General features: G+C 40.2%; 1 protein-coding gene across 1 annotated transcript in view; it reads right to left on the bottom strand.

Annotated features, from left to right (window-relative positions):
• Positions 1 to 13,866, bottom strand: part of KCNH5 (potassium voltage-gated channel subfamily H member 5) — a 246,221-nt gene that overhangs the window by 84,962 nt on the left and 147,393 nt on the right. Inside the window, exon 8 of the mRNA XM_042459356.1 lies at positions 5,268 to 5,467. Within this exon, the coding sequence (XP_042315290.1) occupies positions 5,268 to 5,467 (200 nt within the window). The remainder of the gene's footprint in view (positions 1 to 5,267; positions 5,468 to 13,866) is intronic.

The raw sequence follows: 13,866 nt of genomic DNA, 5'->3' as shown, positions 1-13,866 counted from the left end.
GCAGCACTCAAACTACTGTGCCATGCTGGATCATAACATAGAAATTGCACATAATTAAAAGAACTGGAAAAGACCTTAAACCCTTGAAAACTGGAAATCTGTTTGTAGCCTGAAGAGCTCTTTTCAGCCAGTAAAAGCCAAACTTTCCCTAACCAGAGAAGACAAAGCTGGAGATAAGCCTGAAACATTTATTTCTCTATGGGGCCTCTAGGCAATTCCATGTAATGCTTTTCTCTGTGTGACTCCAGAACGCTTCAAATGGTTGAAAGGGAAGGTGGTGCCTGGTAAGGGATGAAGAGGAGAACGATTAGAGAAGACTGAATGAGAAACAGGTTGAAGAGAAAAACCAATGAAAAAGAAAGAACTTGGAGGTGGGCCAGAAAAAAAGAGAGTAGAAATAAAAATAGCAGCAGAGTTGGGATGAGGGGCCTAAAGGGTCTTGAAGCCATGAATAGTTGGCATTTCTGTTTGTGTTAAATATGACTGTTTTTCACTGAATGCTTCCATTTCTCCTGCAAGGCAAAATAAAACAAGCTCAACTAAACCACTCAGTACTATGTTCTCCCTGTGGCTTCATAAAACCTAGCATCACTGTAGTCCAGAAATAATCAAGAAGTCTAAGGTGGAAAATATACATTAAGGTTTTTTTTTATCACTAGCGGAGGGCTACCTTAACTGAAATTGTGTTGGCTAAACAAACATTATTTGCCAATCTCTGCAGAATGACCTATTTTTTTCACAGCAAGAGAAGCAACCTATTAATTTTTCACCGGCTGTCAAGTGTGTTTCAATTAAAAGTGAGTTATTCACTTCCAAGGTGAGTATTTTAACTGTTCCCAAGAACTGCTGCAAATATTATCTTGACCGCTTAACAGACCTTATTTGAAGAGTGCTCTCTTGGCATTCCCCTCCTTTTCTGAGAGGCACAGACATTCTGTTTCTAAAATGTGTCAAGTTTACACTTTAAAATGGTTTTTTTTAAAAAAAAAAGAATGCAAGAAACAATTATATGCTTTTGTATTTATACTTCTTGAGGAGAGTGCATTAGTTTCTGTTGAATATGTATAAATGGGAGATTCCAGGATGTTGCTACACAGAACAAATCTGGAAAACGTATAATCTGTTCTCACGTTGCTCCAGTGGGCACTCCCCAGCTGCGGTGGCCTGGTTCCAGGCTCTTCCACAGACTGGAAAAAAACATAGGAGCTCAAGCCTATATTAATCAATGGGTAGAAATGGACATGCACCTGCATTACAGGTGCATGACATATGCACTGCCATTGGCTAATATGGGGTGAGACCATCCATAGGAGCACCAGTTCATGGATGACTAACCTGTTGCCAAAGCGGGTTCGCTGTATTATGGACCTATGCTGCCTTGAGCTCTTCAGATATACAGTTAGCCCTCCCCATTTGCAGCTTTGACTTTTTCAGATTTGATTATTTGCCATTTTGATTAATCTGTTCTTTCTAAGAATCTCTAGGTCCTCCAGCGCAACTCTGCCAGATGTTGACCAGAGAGTTGTGCTGGAGAACCTAGATGTCCCTAGGAAAAAACACTTCTCTAGGCATTTGTAGGTCATCCAGAATGTGGGAGGACACACCAAATAAAAGGATTCCAGATGTGAATGATTTTTAATATCTCATTCTTTGCAATGCTAGAAATTTGAAAAATGACAGAAAATTTCATCAGGGAGATGACTTCAAGGAAGCAATTTGGGCCCCTGCCTAGTTGTACATCTGCTTTACCCTGTGCCTTCTTTTTAAACTGTAATCTATATAAAAGATGTTTGGCGAAAAGCATAAGTAGATATCTGGCTGAGAAACTGGCCATTTGACCCAAAGCATACATCGGTCAAAATGATGACACATTAAAAAATATATGAGCCTGCTCAAATATTATGATCTTTTCAAAAGGCTTTTCTCTCCATCACCCCACTTTCAGACACTCATCTGGTGAAGACACTGGAGAGAGTCTTCTCAGTGGCTGATCCTAATCTGTGGAATCCACTTCCAAGAGTGGCACAATTGGCCTCCCCATTTCTCTCTTTTCATTGGCAAACAACGAAGCTTTCAGCCTTTAACTGATGTAGAAAGATTGCAGTGTGTGTGTGTGTTTGTGTTTGTGTGTGTGTGTGTGTGTGTGTGTGTGTGTGTGTTCAAGTCACCTGTTGACATATGGCGACCCCATGAATTTCTCAGGTTTTTCTTAGGCAAGGAATACTCAAATGTAGTTTTGCCAGTCCCTTCCTCTGAAATACAGCCTACAAACTTGACGGTCTGCCATCCAAGTATTAACCAAGATTAACCCTGCTTAGCTTCCAAAATCAGAGGACATCGGTGCCTTTAGGGTATTTAGGCTCTTGTTTGTCTCATCACAGAAAAGCGGGATAAAAATAAAAGTTTTATTTTTATTTATTGTTGTTGTTAACTGTCCTTGAGCTGATCGCAACTCATGGGAAAAGAGCTTTCCAAGATCTCCTGTCCTCCACTGCTCTACTCAGGTCCTGCAAATTCAGTCCCATGGCCTCTCTGATTGAGTCCATGTGGCATACAGTCTTCTTCACTTTCTACTGCCATCTACTTTTCCTAGCATTATTGTCTTTTCTAATGATTCATGCCTTTTCATGATGTGACCAAAGTACGACAGCCTCAATTTGATTTTAATTTAATGCGTTCAAATTAGGTTCATTGTTTAATGCTTTTTAAAGACTTTGCACCACATTTTGTTTTAGCTGTTTTGTTTCCATTTATAACATAAGCTGCTTTGGGTCCTATGTGAGAGAAGGGTGGAATATAAATCAAATAAATAAATAAATAAATAAATGTCCAAACATTTCTGTGCATGAAATTGTTTGTTGGGGTGGGAGTCTTGAAATGGTTCTGAAAGCTGGACAGTAAAGAAAGCTAACAGAAAGAGGATCATCTTATTTGAAACATGGTGCTGGAGGAGAGTTCTATGGGTATGTGGACTATCAAAATGACAAATAAATTAATCCAAGAGCAAATCAAGCCTGAGCTCTCCTTAGAAGCAAAGATGATTAAACCAAGACTATTATATTTTGGATATATCATGAGAAGACATGACTCCCTAGAAAAGAAAATAATGCTTGGTAAGGTAAAGACAGTATGAAAAGAGGAAGACCTCATCAGAGGTAGAGAGGGTCACTCAAGAAGCTGTGGTCCTGAGTTTGCAAGACCTCAGCAGGTTGACAACAGTGACACTTGGAGGTCTCTTGTCCATCGGGTCACCTTAAGTTGAACTTGACTTGATGGCAACTAACAGCAATAAGCCCAGAGCCTCATAGTGTCCTGCTACAAACCAGAGCACAGCTTCATATACACTGTTTCTTTTGCTTGAGGACACATCGACACAAACTATTTTAAGGTGGCACACTTCTTTCGTGACATATTGGCTAGCCTTTATTTTTATATCCTCACATTCCTGTACAGTTACCACTTTCTGTCACCATAGGAACTCTGCTGCAAAGGTTTAAATATAGAATCTCTCTCTCTCTCTCTCTTTGCAGGCATATGCAATTCCTCCAAGCTCCTTTTATTATTTAGCTTGTAAAGAAGGGAATTGTACTTCTCATAATAGAACACTTTGGTGCCTAAAATATACTATATGAGACTGGAATGAATAACACCACAATGGAATAAAAACTATTCCAAAGAATGTTGTGAGATTTTTTGTTGTTGTTGTCGATGAAACAACAATTGCCTGCAACAGAGCAATGCCTGTAGTCTGAAAACTCAAAGAAGTAAAATCCAGCTAAAGACTGCAATTGCAATGATCTCATTGTTTCTTGCTAGTGTGAGAGAATAAATCTGCTAATACACTCGTTTAAATGTAATGGATCTGTAAGTAACCCCAAGTAGCTAGATGAACGGCTGAGAATTTGTATATCTATAAATATCAATATATTTGTATGCCAAGCAAAAAAATAAAAGCAGGAAGATGTAGCCAGAAGCATCACGTCTCAGTTGTTGGCATGACAAGAGGGAAAATGTGGCAATAAAGGAAATATTATGCCCTAGTTCTAGAAGTATAAAGTATGACGGAGGAAATAAAAGGTTTCTTAAAAAATCTTTCAGCACATAATTTATTATTTAAAAGCTCATTCTTTTCATTATTTGTTGGTAAAAAGCATGTTCATTTCATTATTTATTCATTAATTTCATTGTTGTTTGGTTATTCCCATTAGGTTTTCATTCTCTTCCTTTTTCCTCATTGTTTTTGCTGCTGTCCAAAGTGGCAGGTATTTTAGCCATGGTCATGGTGGTCTCTTAATTGTGGCCCGCATTTTCTTCCCAATAATAATAATAATAATAATTAGAGAGAATCTTGTATCAGTTCCTTAGTTAAGTATACTTAATTACTTAAGTTAAGAATTCAGAGACATAGGACCCTATTGCATGGGGTTAAAAGAGTGGCTTACCATTCCCGAATTCAGTGTTAATTCGGGAGGCAGCCAGTTCCTATCACACATAAATCACCATCAAATCACTGCCTGGGTCCATCCCGGATGCAGCCCAGGTCGTCTAATTCACTTCCGCAGCCCCTTTTTGAAAATGGAAGCTTCCAACTTCTAAAAATGGCTGCCAAAATGGCTTAGATGACCCTGGCTGCATCTGGGAAGGACCCAGGTGGTGATTCAGTGGTGATTTATGTGTGATAGGAACGGGCTGCCTTCCGAATTAGCACTGAATTCAGGAAAGGTAAGCCACTCTTAATCCCATGTGAGAGAGTCCATAGTCTGAAATATTAGTATGCAAAAGTATATTGTAAGACATTTCAGACTAACTGTGCAGAAGACATTGTAGCCTAAGCTTTCATAGACTTCTTCCTCAGAGGCGATCTGACCAAGTCAACAAAACCTTATGCTACTATGTCTTTCACTCAGATGCTTCTGAGGAAGTAGATCAAGTCTAGGAAGGCCTATGTTACAACGTCTTTCATTCAAATGCACTGGAGGAGGTACACAAAGTCTACAAAAATTTATGCTACATCTTCCACTCAGATGCTTGTTTGGAAGTACATCAAGTTTACAAAAGCTTATGCTTAGGAGTCCTGAGCCCATCTTGATATCTTTTTGATACTCAGCTAAGTACCCTAATTCTATATAAAAAATAATTAATGAGCATGCATAGAATTCTGCATCAGAACACCACTCCCTCCATTGCTTAATTTGTTAGGAAATGTTGCAAGTTGGGTTGAATTAGTTGACAACCGGAGCTTCACAGATACACACACAAAGTCATACCTTCTCTGTATCAATCCCTTTGGACATGGACCATGTGGAGACGATATAATCCATGACTCGTTCACTAAGGCCTTTAGGGACTTGGTACAACTTTAAGAAATCTCTCACATTGTTCAACATCTCATGGTAGCGGTTGGTGTTGGCATACATTTGTTGGAAAATTGTGGTGACATTTCCAAAAATGGTTGCATAAAGAAGAGCTAGAAGAGAGCAAGAAAAGAATAATTAGAAATAAACAAAGAACCTCAAACAATTGATGAGTATTGACATAAATTGCTATGATGAACTCATTTCTTTGGACAGCTTGGTGCAATCATCCAGTGCTGTATTGTTTTTGGTCTTGGTAAAATTACTTTTGAGGACTTTGTTGTTGTGTGGCTTCAAGTTGTTTCTGACTTATTGCGACCCCAAGGTGGATCTTTCATGGGCTTTTCTGGGCAAGGTTTATTCAGAGGAGGCTTGCTTTTGCCTTCCTCTGAGGCCGAGAGAGTGTGTCTTGCCAAAGGTTCTCCCTTGATGATTTTCCATACCTGAGCAGGGATTTGAACCCTCATCTCTAGAGTCCTAATACAATACTCAGACCACTATACCATGCTCACAAAATAGGTTTGCCAGAGTGAAAACAATTGAGAGCTCCTGTACCTTTAATGGTTATGCAGAAGAAGGAAGGCCAGTAGGTCTTGCTTGTTCCCTGGTTGTGTCACAAACAACACCTGCTGAAATTCCCTCTTGTACACAACCATTAAAGGTACAGGAGCTTTCCTCAATCTTCAGTCTGCCAATCCTACTCCCAAAGCTTCAGCTAGCCTCTGAGATTCTGGCAAACTTTGTCCTCATTATATGAGCCCAAACCAGAACTGTGTGCAAATGGTCGCTCAACATTCTCACACCTATTTGAGGGTAGAGAAATTCATTCCATTGCTTTTTCCCAAGGATAAGTGAACTCTTCAAAATTTTCTCAAGGGTGAGTCTCATCCGTTGCAAGGACCCCAAGTGACACTGCCAGACTGAAACTGGAGAGTGCCCCGTCCCATGAATGATTGCATAGAAGCAGGAAATTCAGCGGGTGTTGTTTGTCCCACAACCAGATAACTAGGGACACTTGCTGAAATTTCCTCTTCTACACAATCATTCAAGGTAGAAGAGCAGTAGTTTTTGCAACAATGCATCTTTCATTTTCCATCTATTTTTTCTATTTTTGTCTTTTATTGTTGCTACTGTGAGAAGAACAGTAGTGCCAGCAGCTCTTCTGAAAATCTGGGCACAATTTTGCATCCTCTTCCGCAGTGTTCTGCACAGTCCCGGTCCTGGTCCAGCTTGCTACCATGGCCCTGAACTGGGACAAGAAATAGATTACATCCACTCCCCTTTGGCCTGGTTCTTCTGCCCTGGTTCTTCGGCTCAGCTTTCGGACATGTAAACACCACAACCCCAATGCAGCCCTAAGTCAGCACTTTTGGCCCATCTGTTTTGAGCCTCTGTCTACTTCTCTGAGGCAGTAGAGCCTTATCTCATGAGAAAAGAAAGACAAAATGGAGCCAGAGAGAAGAGACTTTCTCTGTGCCTCTCCACATGCTGTTGTAGTATTTCCGTTCTCCTTCCCAAGGGAGATTGTCATAAAAGGATACCTTTTGCCAAATGGATTTTTTCAGCATGACAAAAGGCACATTTTTATGACTGTTTCGCTCAGTGCTTCAACAGTAAGCGGAGAAGAAAGGAGAAAGCTGCTACTCTCTAGCTCCATTTCGGCTCTCTTTTCTCATGTGATAAGGTTCTAAGTCAGTGATTCCCAAACTTTGGTCCTCCAGGTGTTTTAGACTTCAGTTCCCAGAAGCCCCAGCCAGCTTCGCCAACAGTCAGGAATTCTGGGAACTGAAGTCCAAAACATTTGAAAGAGCAAAATTTAGTAACCACTGTTCTAAGTCAATGAAAGGTAATGCTACAGTTTCTTTTACTCAGTCTCAAAGGTGCTACAAGATCCCTTTTCATATTGGTTAGTCTTAAAGATGCCACAAAACTCCTTTCCCCCATTTTTTATTCCGAAACAGAATAATAAAACCGCACATTTGAAAGAGAGCATTTCTCTTGAGAAGCATGCTGTAGTTCTTCATTAGATGTTTTAAATAAAACAGTGGTCCCAAGTGTGTGAGAGAGTATTGGATGTGTGTTGAGGCTGCAAGTATGCATAAAGTATTTAGCCAAATTAAGCTAAATAGACTTTATTAGCAAGTGGTTCATCATTACATTCAAAAAGTGCCTTAACTTTATACTCTGGAAATTAATTCTCCAAATTACACCTATTAAAAATAAAATAAATATAGCAAAAGGTTTAATTTCCTGTAATGTGAAAACAGTTCCAACAGAGATATTTTTAAATGGAGATTTATAAAGAAGAGGCACTGAGTAACTAAGTGCTCCAGCTGGAAAAATTAAGAGAGTGAAAGAACCTGCCACAGAAGACTGGGATCGTAGCTTCTTCTGAATAAAGATCAGGTCACAGACTATATCTAGAACTGGCATAGCATGCATCTACACTGTAGAAATAATGCAATATGGTGCCACTTTAAGCACTGTAGCTCCATCCTACGGAATCCTGGGATTTGTAGTTTAATAAGGTCTTTAGCATTCAATGCCAAGGAGTGATGGTGGCTCACGAAACTACGGATCTCAGGATTCTGTAGAATGGAGCCATGGTTGTTAAAGTGGTGTCAAAGTGCATTATTTCCACAGTGTAGATTCACCCATGGTCAACTATGAGAAACTAGGGGCCTTCATTAGCTCACCAGCAAAGCCTCCACCACACTCCTCACTGCCAAAAATTTCTAAACCATTCCTATGTGACCCCCCAATACCCACTAGGAGCAGTGGGGGACTTTTCACCATATTTGTAACACATTTCTTAAGTGAATGTTATGCTTTGGCAGTCTATGGTCCCTTCCAGACCAGCTCCATAACTCCATGTGTTTCAGGGCATGCACATCTTTGCCGAGGTTGCTTTTGCTCCATTCTTTTGAGGGTATTTTATTTTTATTTTTGCTGTATTTTTGGCAAAAATACGCCAGCCTGAATTTAATCATCTTGGCTTCCAGGGAGAGTTGACGCTTGATCTATTCTAGGACCCAACTGTTTGTCTTTTTGGCCATCCACAATATCCTCAGCATTCTTCTCCAGCACAACATCTCAAATGAGTTGATTTTCTTGCTATCATTTTTTTTTCACTGTCCAGCTCTCACACTCGTATGTGGTGATGGGAAATACAATGGCTTGGATGATCCTCAGTTTATTGTTAAGAGTTATGTCTTTACACTTTATGAACTTGTCCAGTTTTTTCATGCCTGCCCTTCTCAATCCTAGTCTTCTTTTGATTTGACTGCAGTCTCTGTACTGCTCCGTATTTGAACCAAGGTATGAGAATTCTTTGACTATTTCAATTTCATTATTTAATTATGCCTAATTAATTTAACCTGTACAGATAGAGGAGAATTACATTCAGTTTCTTTTTTAAAAAACCAGACATTCCAATATTTGCCAATTCTTCCATAAATGGGCTGAAAAGTACGTGAAAATTTAAAAAGAAATACAAATGTGGAAGAAAAAGAATAATCCATCAGTGTTCCCCTCTTTATGGGGACCAGAGGTGTACTTGGTAGCAGTAGGTTCATAGAAACAAGCAGAAGGGGGAAGCAGCTCCCAGAATCCCCCAGGCAGCATGGCCACTGACCTTTCTGGCTGAGAGATTCTGGGGAGTCTTGTTATGTTTTCAGCCTCTTTCAGTGCTTCCAGGCTCATTCTAGGTAGCTTTCAAGAACAGCAATGCTCCACTTAAGTAGATATTAGAAGTGAACACTTAGGGGTGCTCCAAGGTGTTATTGAGCTGTAGCCTGTTCAACTTATATGCAGAATATATTATAAGAAAAGCAGGCTTGCACATAGAAGAAGGAGGAGTGAAAATAGGATGAAGCAATGTCAATAATCTAAGATACACAGATGACACCACAATACTAGCAGAAAACCTCCCAGATCTGGAACTACCAAGAAAGATCAAGGAAGAAAGTGCAAAGGCTTACTGCTGAACATAAAGAAAACAAAAATAATGACCAGAGAGAATCTATACAAATTCAACCTAGACAATGAAGAAACAGAAATACTAAAAGAGTTCTCATACCTGGGATCAAACATTGATAGCAATGGGGATTGCAGCCAGGAAATTAGAATAAAATTAAGAATGGGGAGGATGTCTATGAAAGAAATAGAAAAGATCCTAAAATTCAAAGAACACAAAAGTTAAAATCACACAAACCATTATGTTCCCTATTACCATGTATGGATGTGAGAGCTGGACAGTTAAGAAAGTGGATAGGAAGAAAATCAATCAATTTGAAATGTGGTGCTGGAGAACAGTGCTGAAGATTCCACAGAAAGCCAAAATGACAAACAAGTGGGTCCTAGCCAAGATGACAAAACTGAGGCTGTCATACTTTGGACACATCATGAGAAGGTGCTACTCATTGAAAAAAACAATAATGCTAGAAAAGGTGGAGGGAAGTAGAAAGAGAGGAAGGCCACATGCTAGACGGATGGACTCTATTAGGCAGGTCATGAGTATGAGTTTGCAGGAACTAAGCAGAACAGTAGAAGACAGGAAATCTTGGAGATATCTCATCCACAGGGTGGCTATGGGTCAGGATTGATTGAGGGCAGTTAACAACAACAACAGTCCTCAGAAATAACTTTTCAAGACTGGTAATGAACTCTGCATCTGTGCTATCATTTTATATTTCCTACTCTTTTCAAGAATGATGCAACATCATTGGCGGTATGCCACATTAAAATGGTGGCTCAGGACCAACCACCCAGAGCAGGAGATCCAAGAGAGGCAACAGAGATGAAATGAGTCTTGCCAGGTCTCGGGGGACCCAACAACTATCCAAAGAGAGAGCTGGACTTGGCTGCATGCTATGTGGCTTCAATTAGCATTTAGCTAATTAGTATTTTAACAATCTTCCCCCTCACCCTGGCTTCTATCACTGTGACAACTCCTGCAGAGTTACTCCCTGCAATTCAGGCAACAAATAGTCTGGGCTGAAGCATCAATATCTCAATGGGGTTGTTGAAATCATAATTAAAGCTGAGTTACACAGCTGAGATTCCCTTTATTGGCCATGGATGGTGTGCCTGGAACTGGCAAAACATGTAGATCTATTAAGTAAATAGGAGTGCCTTGCTAATGCCAATATCCTGTAGCTGACATGCTGAAATTAAGTAGATGATTCTTCTCTACTGCATATGAGAATATGGTGGATGAAGTAAGATCCATCTGTTTAATTTATGTGGATCAGGCTGTTATTAGAGGCACAGGATCAGGGTCAAAAGCTAAGGTAAAACACATGGTTGGTCCAGAGAGGGCTCATCTACACTGACCAGAATACTTTGGGCTAGAAGCACTAGAAGTAAAGCTGACTGTATTTTGTCATATTTTGGACATATTGTGGGATGACATGACTCAGTGGAAAAGATGATGGCTTGGTAAAGTGAAAGGTTGTAGTAAAAGGTAAGCCAGTGTGGCATAGTGGTTTAAGCACTGGACTACAACTCCGGAGATCGACCATGGAAACCCACTGGATTATTTTGGATGACTCACACAGTCTCAATCCCTCAAAAAACCCATGATAGAGACTCACTGAAGGGTTGCCATAAATCGGAAACAACTTGAAAGCACACAATAGCAACAAGTAGGAAAAGCAGGAAACCACATTACAGGTAGAATGATTCAATCAAGGAAGCCACAGTCATACATTTGCAAGACCTGAGTAGGTCAGATGGTTATGATTATAATTATGATTATGATTGACGAACAGGGATTTAAGACATCTCTCATTCATAGAGTTGCCATAAGTCAAAATCAACTTGATAACAAATATCAACAAGGTAACAAAGAAATTCAAGTTAAACAGATTTAGACCATTGTTCCATCATGGTCAGTAATATCAAAAATAACTGAAAATGGTCAAAATGCAAAAAAAGTAATTTTTTCTGTACTCTGGGTGCTATTACATTTGTGTCCTTCCGGCAGACATTGCATTAATGCAACCACTGTGGCTAACCACTATGGAAACAGAGTATTGGTTTAGGGCAGATCTACACTGGTCAAAATACTCCAGGCTGACCCCAAATTTCTCTGTTACCTCTACATTCCAGTAATGATGCTGGGTGGCTGTCTATACACATATCCTGCTGTGTCACTTGGCATCAGCACCATTGGCATGGGTTACTTGCTCCGAGGTCGAAAATGAGACACCCAACTTTGATCACATCACTGGGTCCCCTCTTATGACTGCAGAGGGAGCGACTCACGCCACCGGTGCTGGTGTTACATGGCACAGTGGTATCCTATGTAAACATCTGCCCAGTATTATTCCAGTCTGGCTGCAGATTTTCCAGGAATTTTTTGGCAGCCACATAGTGTCAGAATGTAGAAGTAACAGAGAAATTCAGGGCAGCTCTGGGACTAGATTACTCTGGAATCATCCTGGAGTATTTTGGCCAATGTAAACCTGCCCTAAGCCAATACTCTGTTCCCACAGTGGTTGGCCACAGTGGTTGCATCTGTGCAATGTCTGCCAGAAAGACACATGTGTAATACCACCCACAGTTTGGTAAAGTTATTTTTTTACATCATAACTCCCAGAATCCTACAACTGCTGGCCATGTCTGAAACACTGGAGCAAAAGGAAAATCTGGAGCAAAAAGTAAATCAAATCCAGTGCCTTGGATTTGATGCATAACTGGACTCACATTGTAAAGACAGTCCACAGTCTAATTAGAGGTTTGGTCCTGCATCATGAAAACAGGTGATGGCAAAGTTGTGGGGAAACTGGTTCAGTTGACCCATGTGGATGTGTCCTGTGATAAGCCTTTGGTCTGATCTAACATGGGTCCTCTCATATTCTTTTGCAGGAGCAGGTCACAGCAGGTGGACAGTTTGAAAAATGCCGTGGGTGAATACAGCGGATCCTATATGGGTTATTCTCTTATGCTTTTTGAATAGTTAAGACTGCAGTCTTATTCACACTTCATGGAACATCTGCTTGCAGAGGAAAAATCCTATTATGATAATTGTGAGGATGCCCAAGCTTTCCGGTGTGTTACTCACCCGCAGGTCAGAGAGAGACGATTGGCGTCACTTGAGCATTTCAGCGCTTCCCTAATTAAGGCAGCAAAAGGCTAGTTTGGTGTAATTTGAGATTCGCCAGTGGGGTTCTTCACACAGATCCTCACTGCTTCCCTGCTGTATCCCCTCCTTATTCAATTTGTATATTAGATAACAAGGAAAAATGTGGTCTGTGTCAAAACTGTACGATCAGTGACTCAAACAACTCTGAGCCTCATTTCCATTTTTTCTCTCTCCCATATCCTGACCTCAGTGTGATTATATATGTACTTCTCCTTTGCCTAAAGGTTTCCTCTGTATTAGATTCGACAAGGAAAGTGTGGCGAATAAAAAAAGTCAGAAGGGCCTAAATATGGTACAGACAGGTTGAAAAACCCAATTTGCTTAGACTTAGGCTGCATCTGCACTCTAGAAATAATCTAGTTTGATGCTGCTTTAAGTGTCATGGCTCAATACTATGGAATTTTGGGATCTGTAGTTTTGTGAGACATTTAGCCTTTGCTGTCAGGGTGTCCTGGTGCCACAACAACCTACAAACCCCAGAATTCTATAGCAGTTAAAGTGGTGTCAAACTGGATTATTTCTGCAGTGAGGATGCAGCCATAGTCTGTTGACATACTGCAGAATTAATGCAGTTTGACACCTCTTTAATTGGCTTAGCTCTTTCCTGTGGAATTCTGGGATTTGTAGTTTGTTGTGGCACCAGAGCTCTTTGACAAGAGATGGTTAAATCTCTCATAAAACTGTATACCCCAGAATTCCATTGCATTGAGCCATTGCGGCTAAAGTAGTGTCAAATCGCATCTATTCATTGCAGTGAGAGGGAAAGTACAGGATCCACTAAAAAGCATCACATATTCTGTGATGTGCCAGTAGAAGGTCAACAGTTGTTATTTCAGGGGAACTCTATGGAAGGGAGCACATGCACAGAGCTCTGTAGCAGCACCCTGAAATAGTTATTAAAATAGTTGTTAAAATATTGAATTTTTAATACTTTTTTTATGCACAGCTTGATGCCATCCTGAAGGTTTTGTGGTAGGTGATCATCAACGATTAGCCCAGTGATTAAAAATGGAATTACTTCCAAGTTAACATGCTCATTGAAACTACTCCTAAACTTCACTAACTTACACTTTAAGTCACCCATATTAGTAAACCTTACAGTGTTTCTAATTATAGTCACCCATTGACTTTTGTGGCACAAGGAGGACTCAAACCTGGTTTTCCCAGCTCACAATTCTAACCACTATGCCACTTATTGGAGAAAGGGCAGGATATAAGGTATCTAATAACTAGGCCCAATGAGAAGGAACAGGCAGGGATTGATAAAAGGATTAGGGTTGTGTTGGTTCCTATGGGAAGTATGGAACTGAGCTCATATAGGATATAAAGGTAACATATCATAATGAAGATCCCACATTGGAATGT

The sequence above is a fragment of the Sceloporus undulatus genome, chromosome 1 (assembly GCF_019175285.1).
Source record: "Sceloporus undulatus isolate JIND9_A2432 ecotype Alabama chromosome 1, SceUnd_v1.1, whole genome shotgun sequence".
NCBI lineage: Eukaryota > Metazoa > Chordata > Lepidosauria > Squamata > Phrynosomatidae > Sceloporus > Sceloporus undulatus.
The sequence above is the reverse complement of the archived record's forward strand: the minus strand, read 5'-3'. Positions and strand labels throughout refer to the sequence as shown.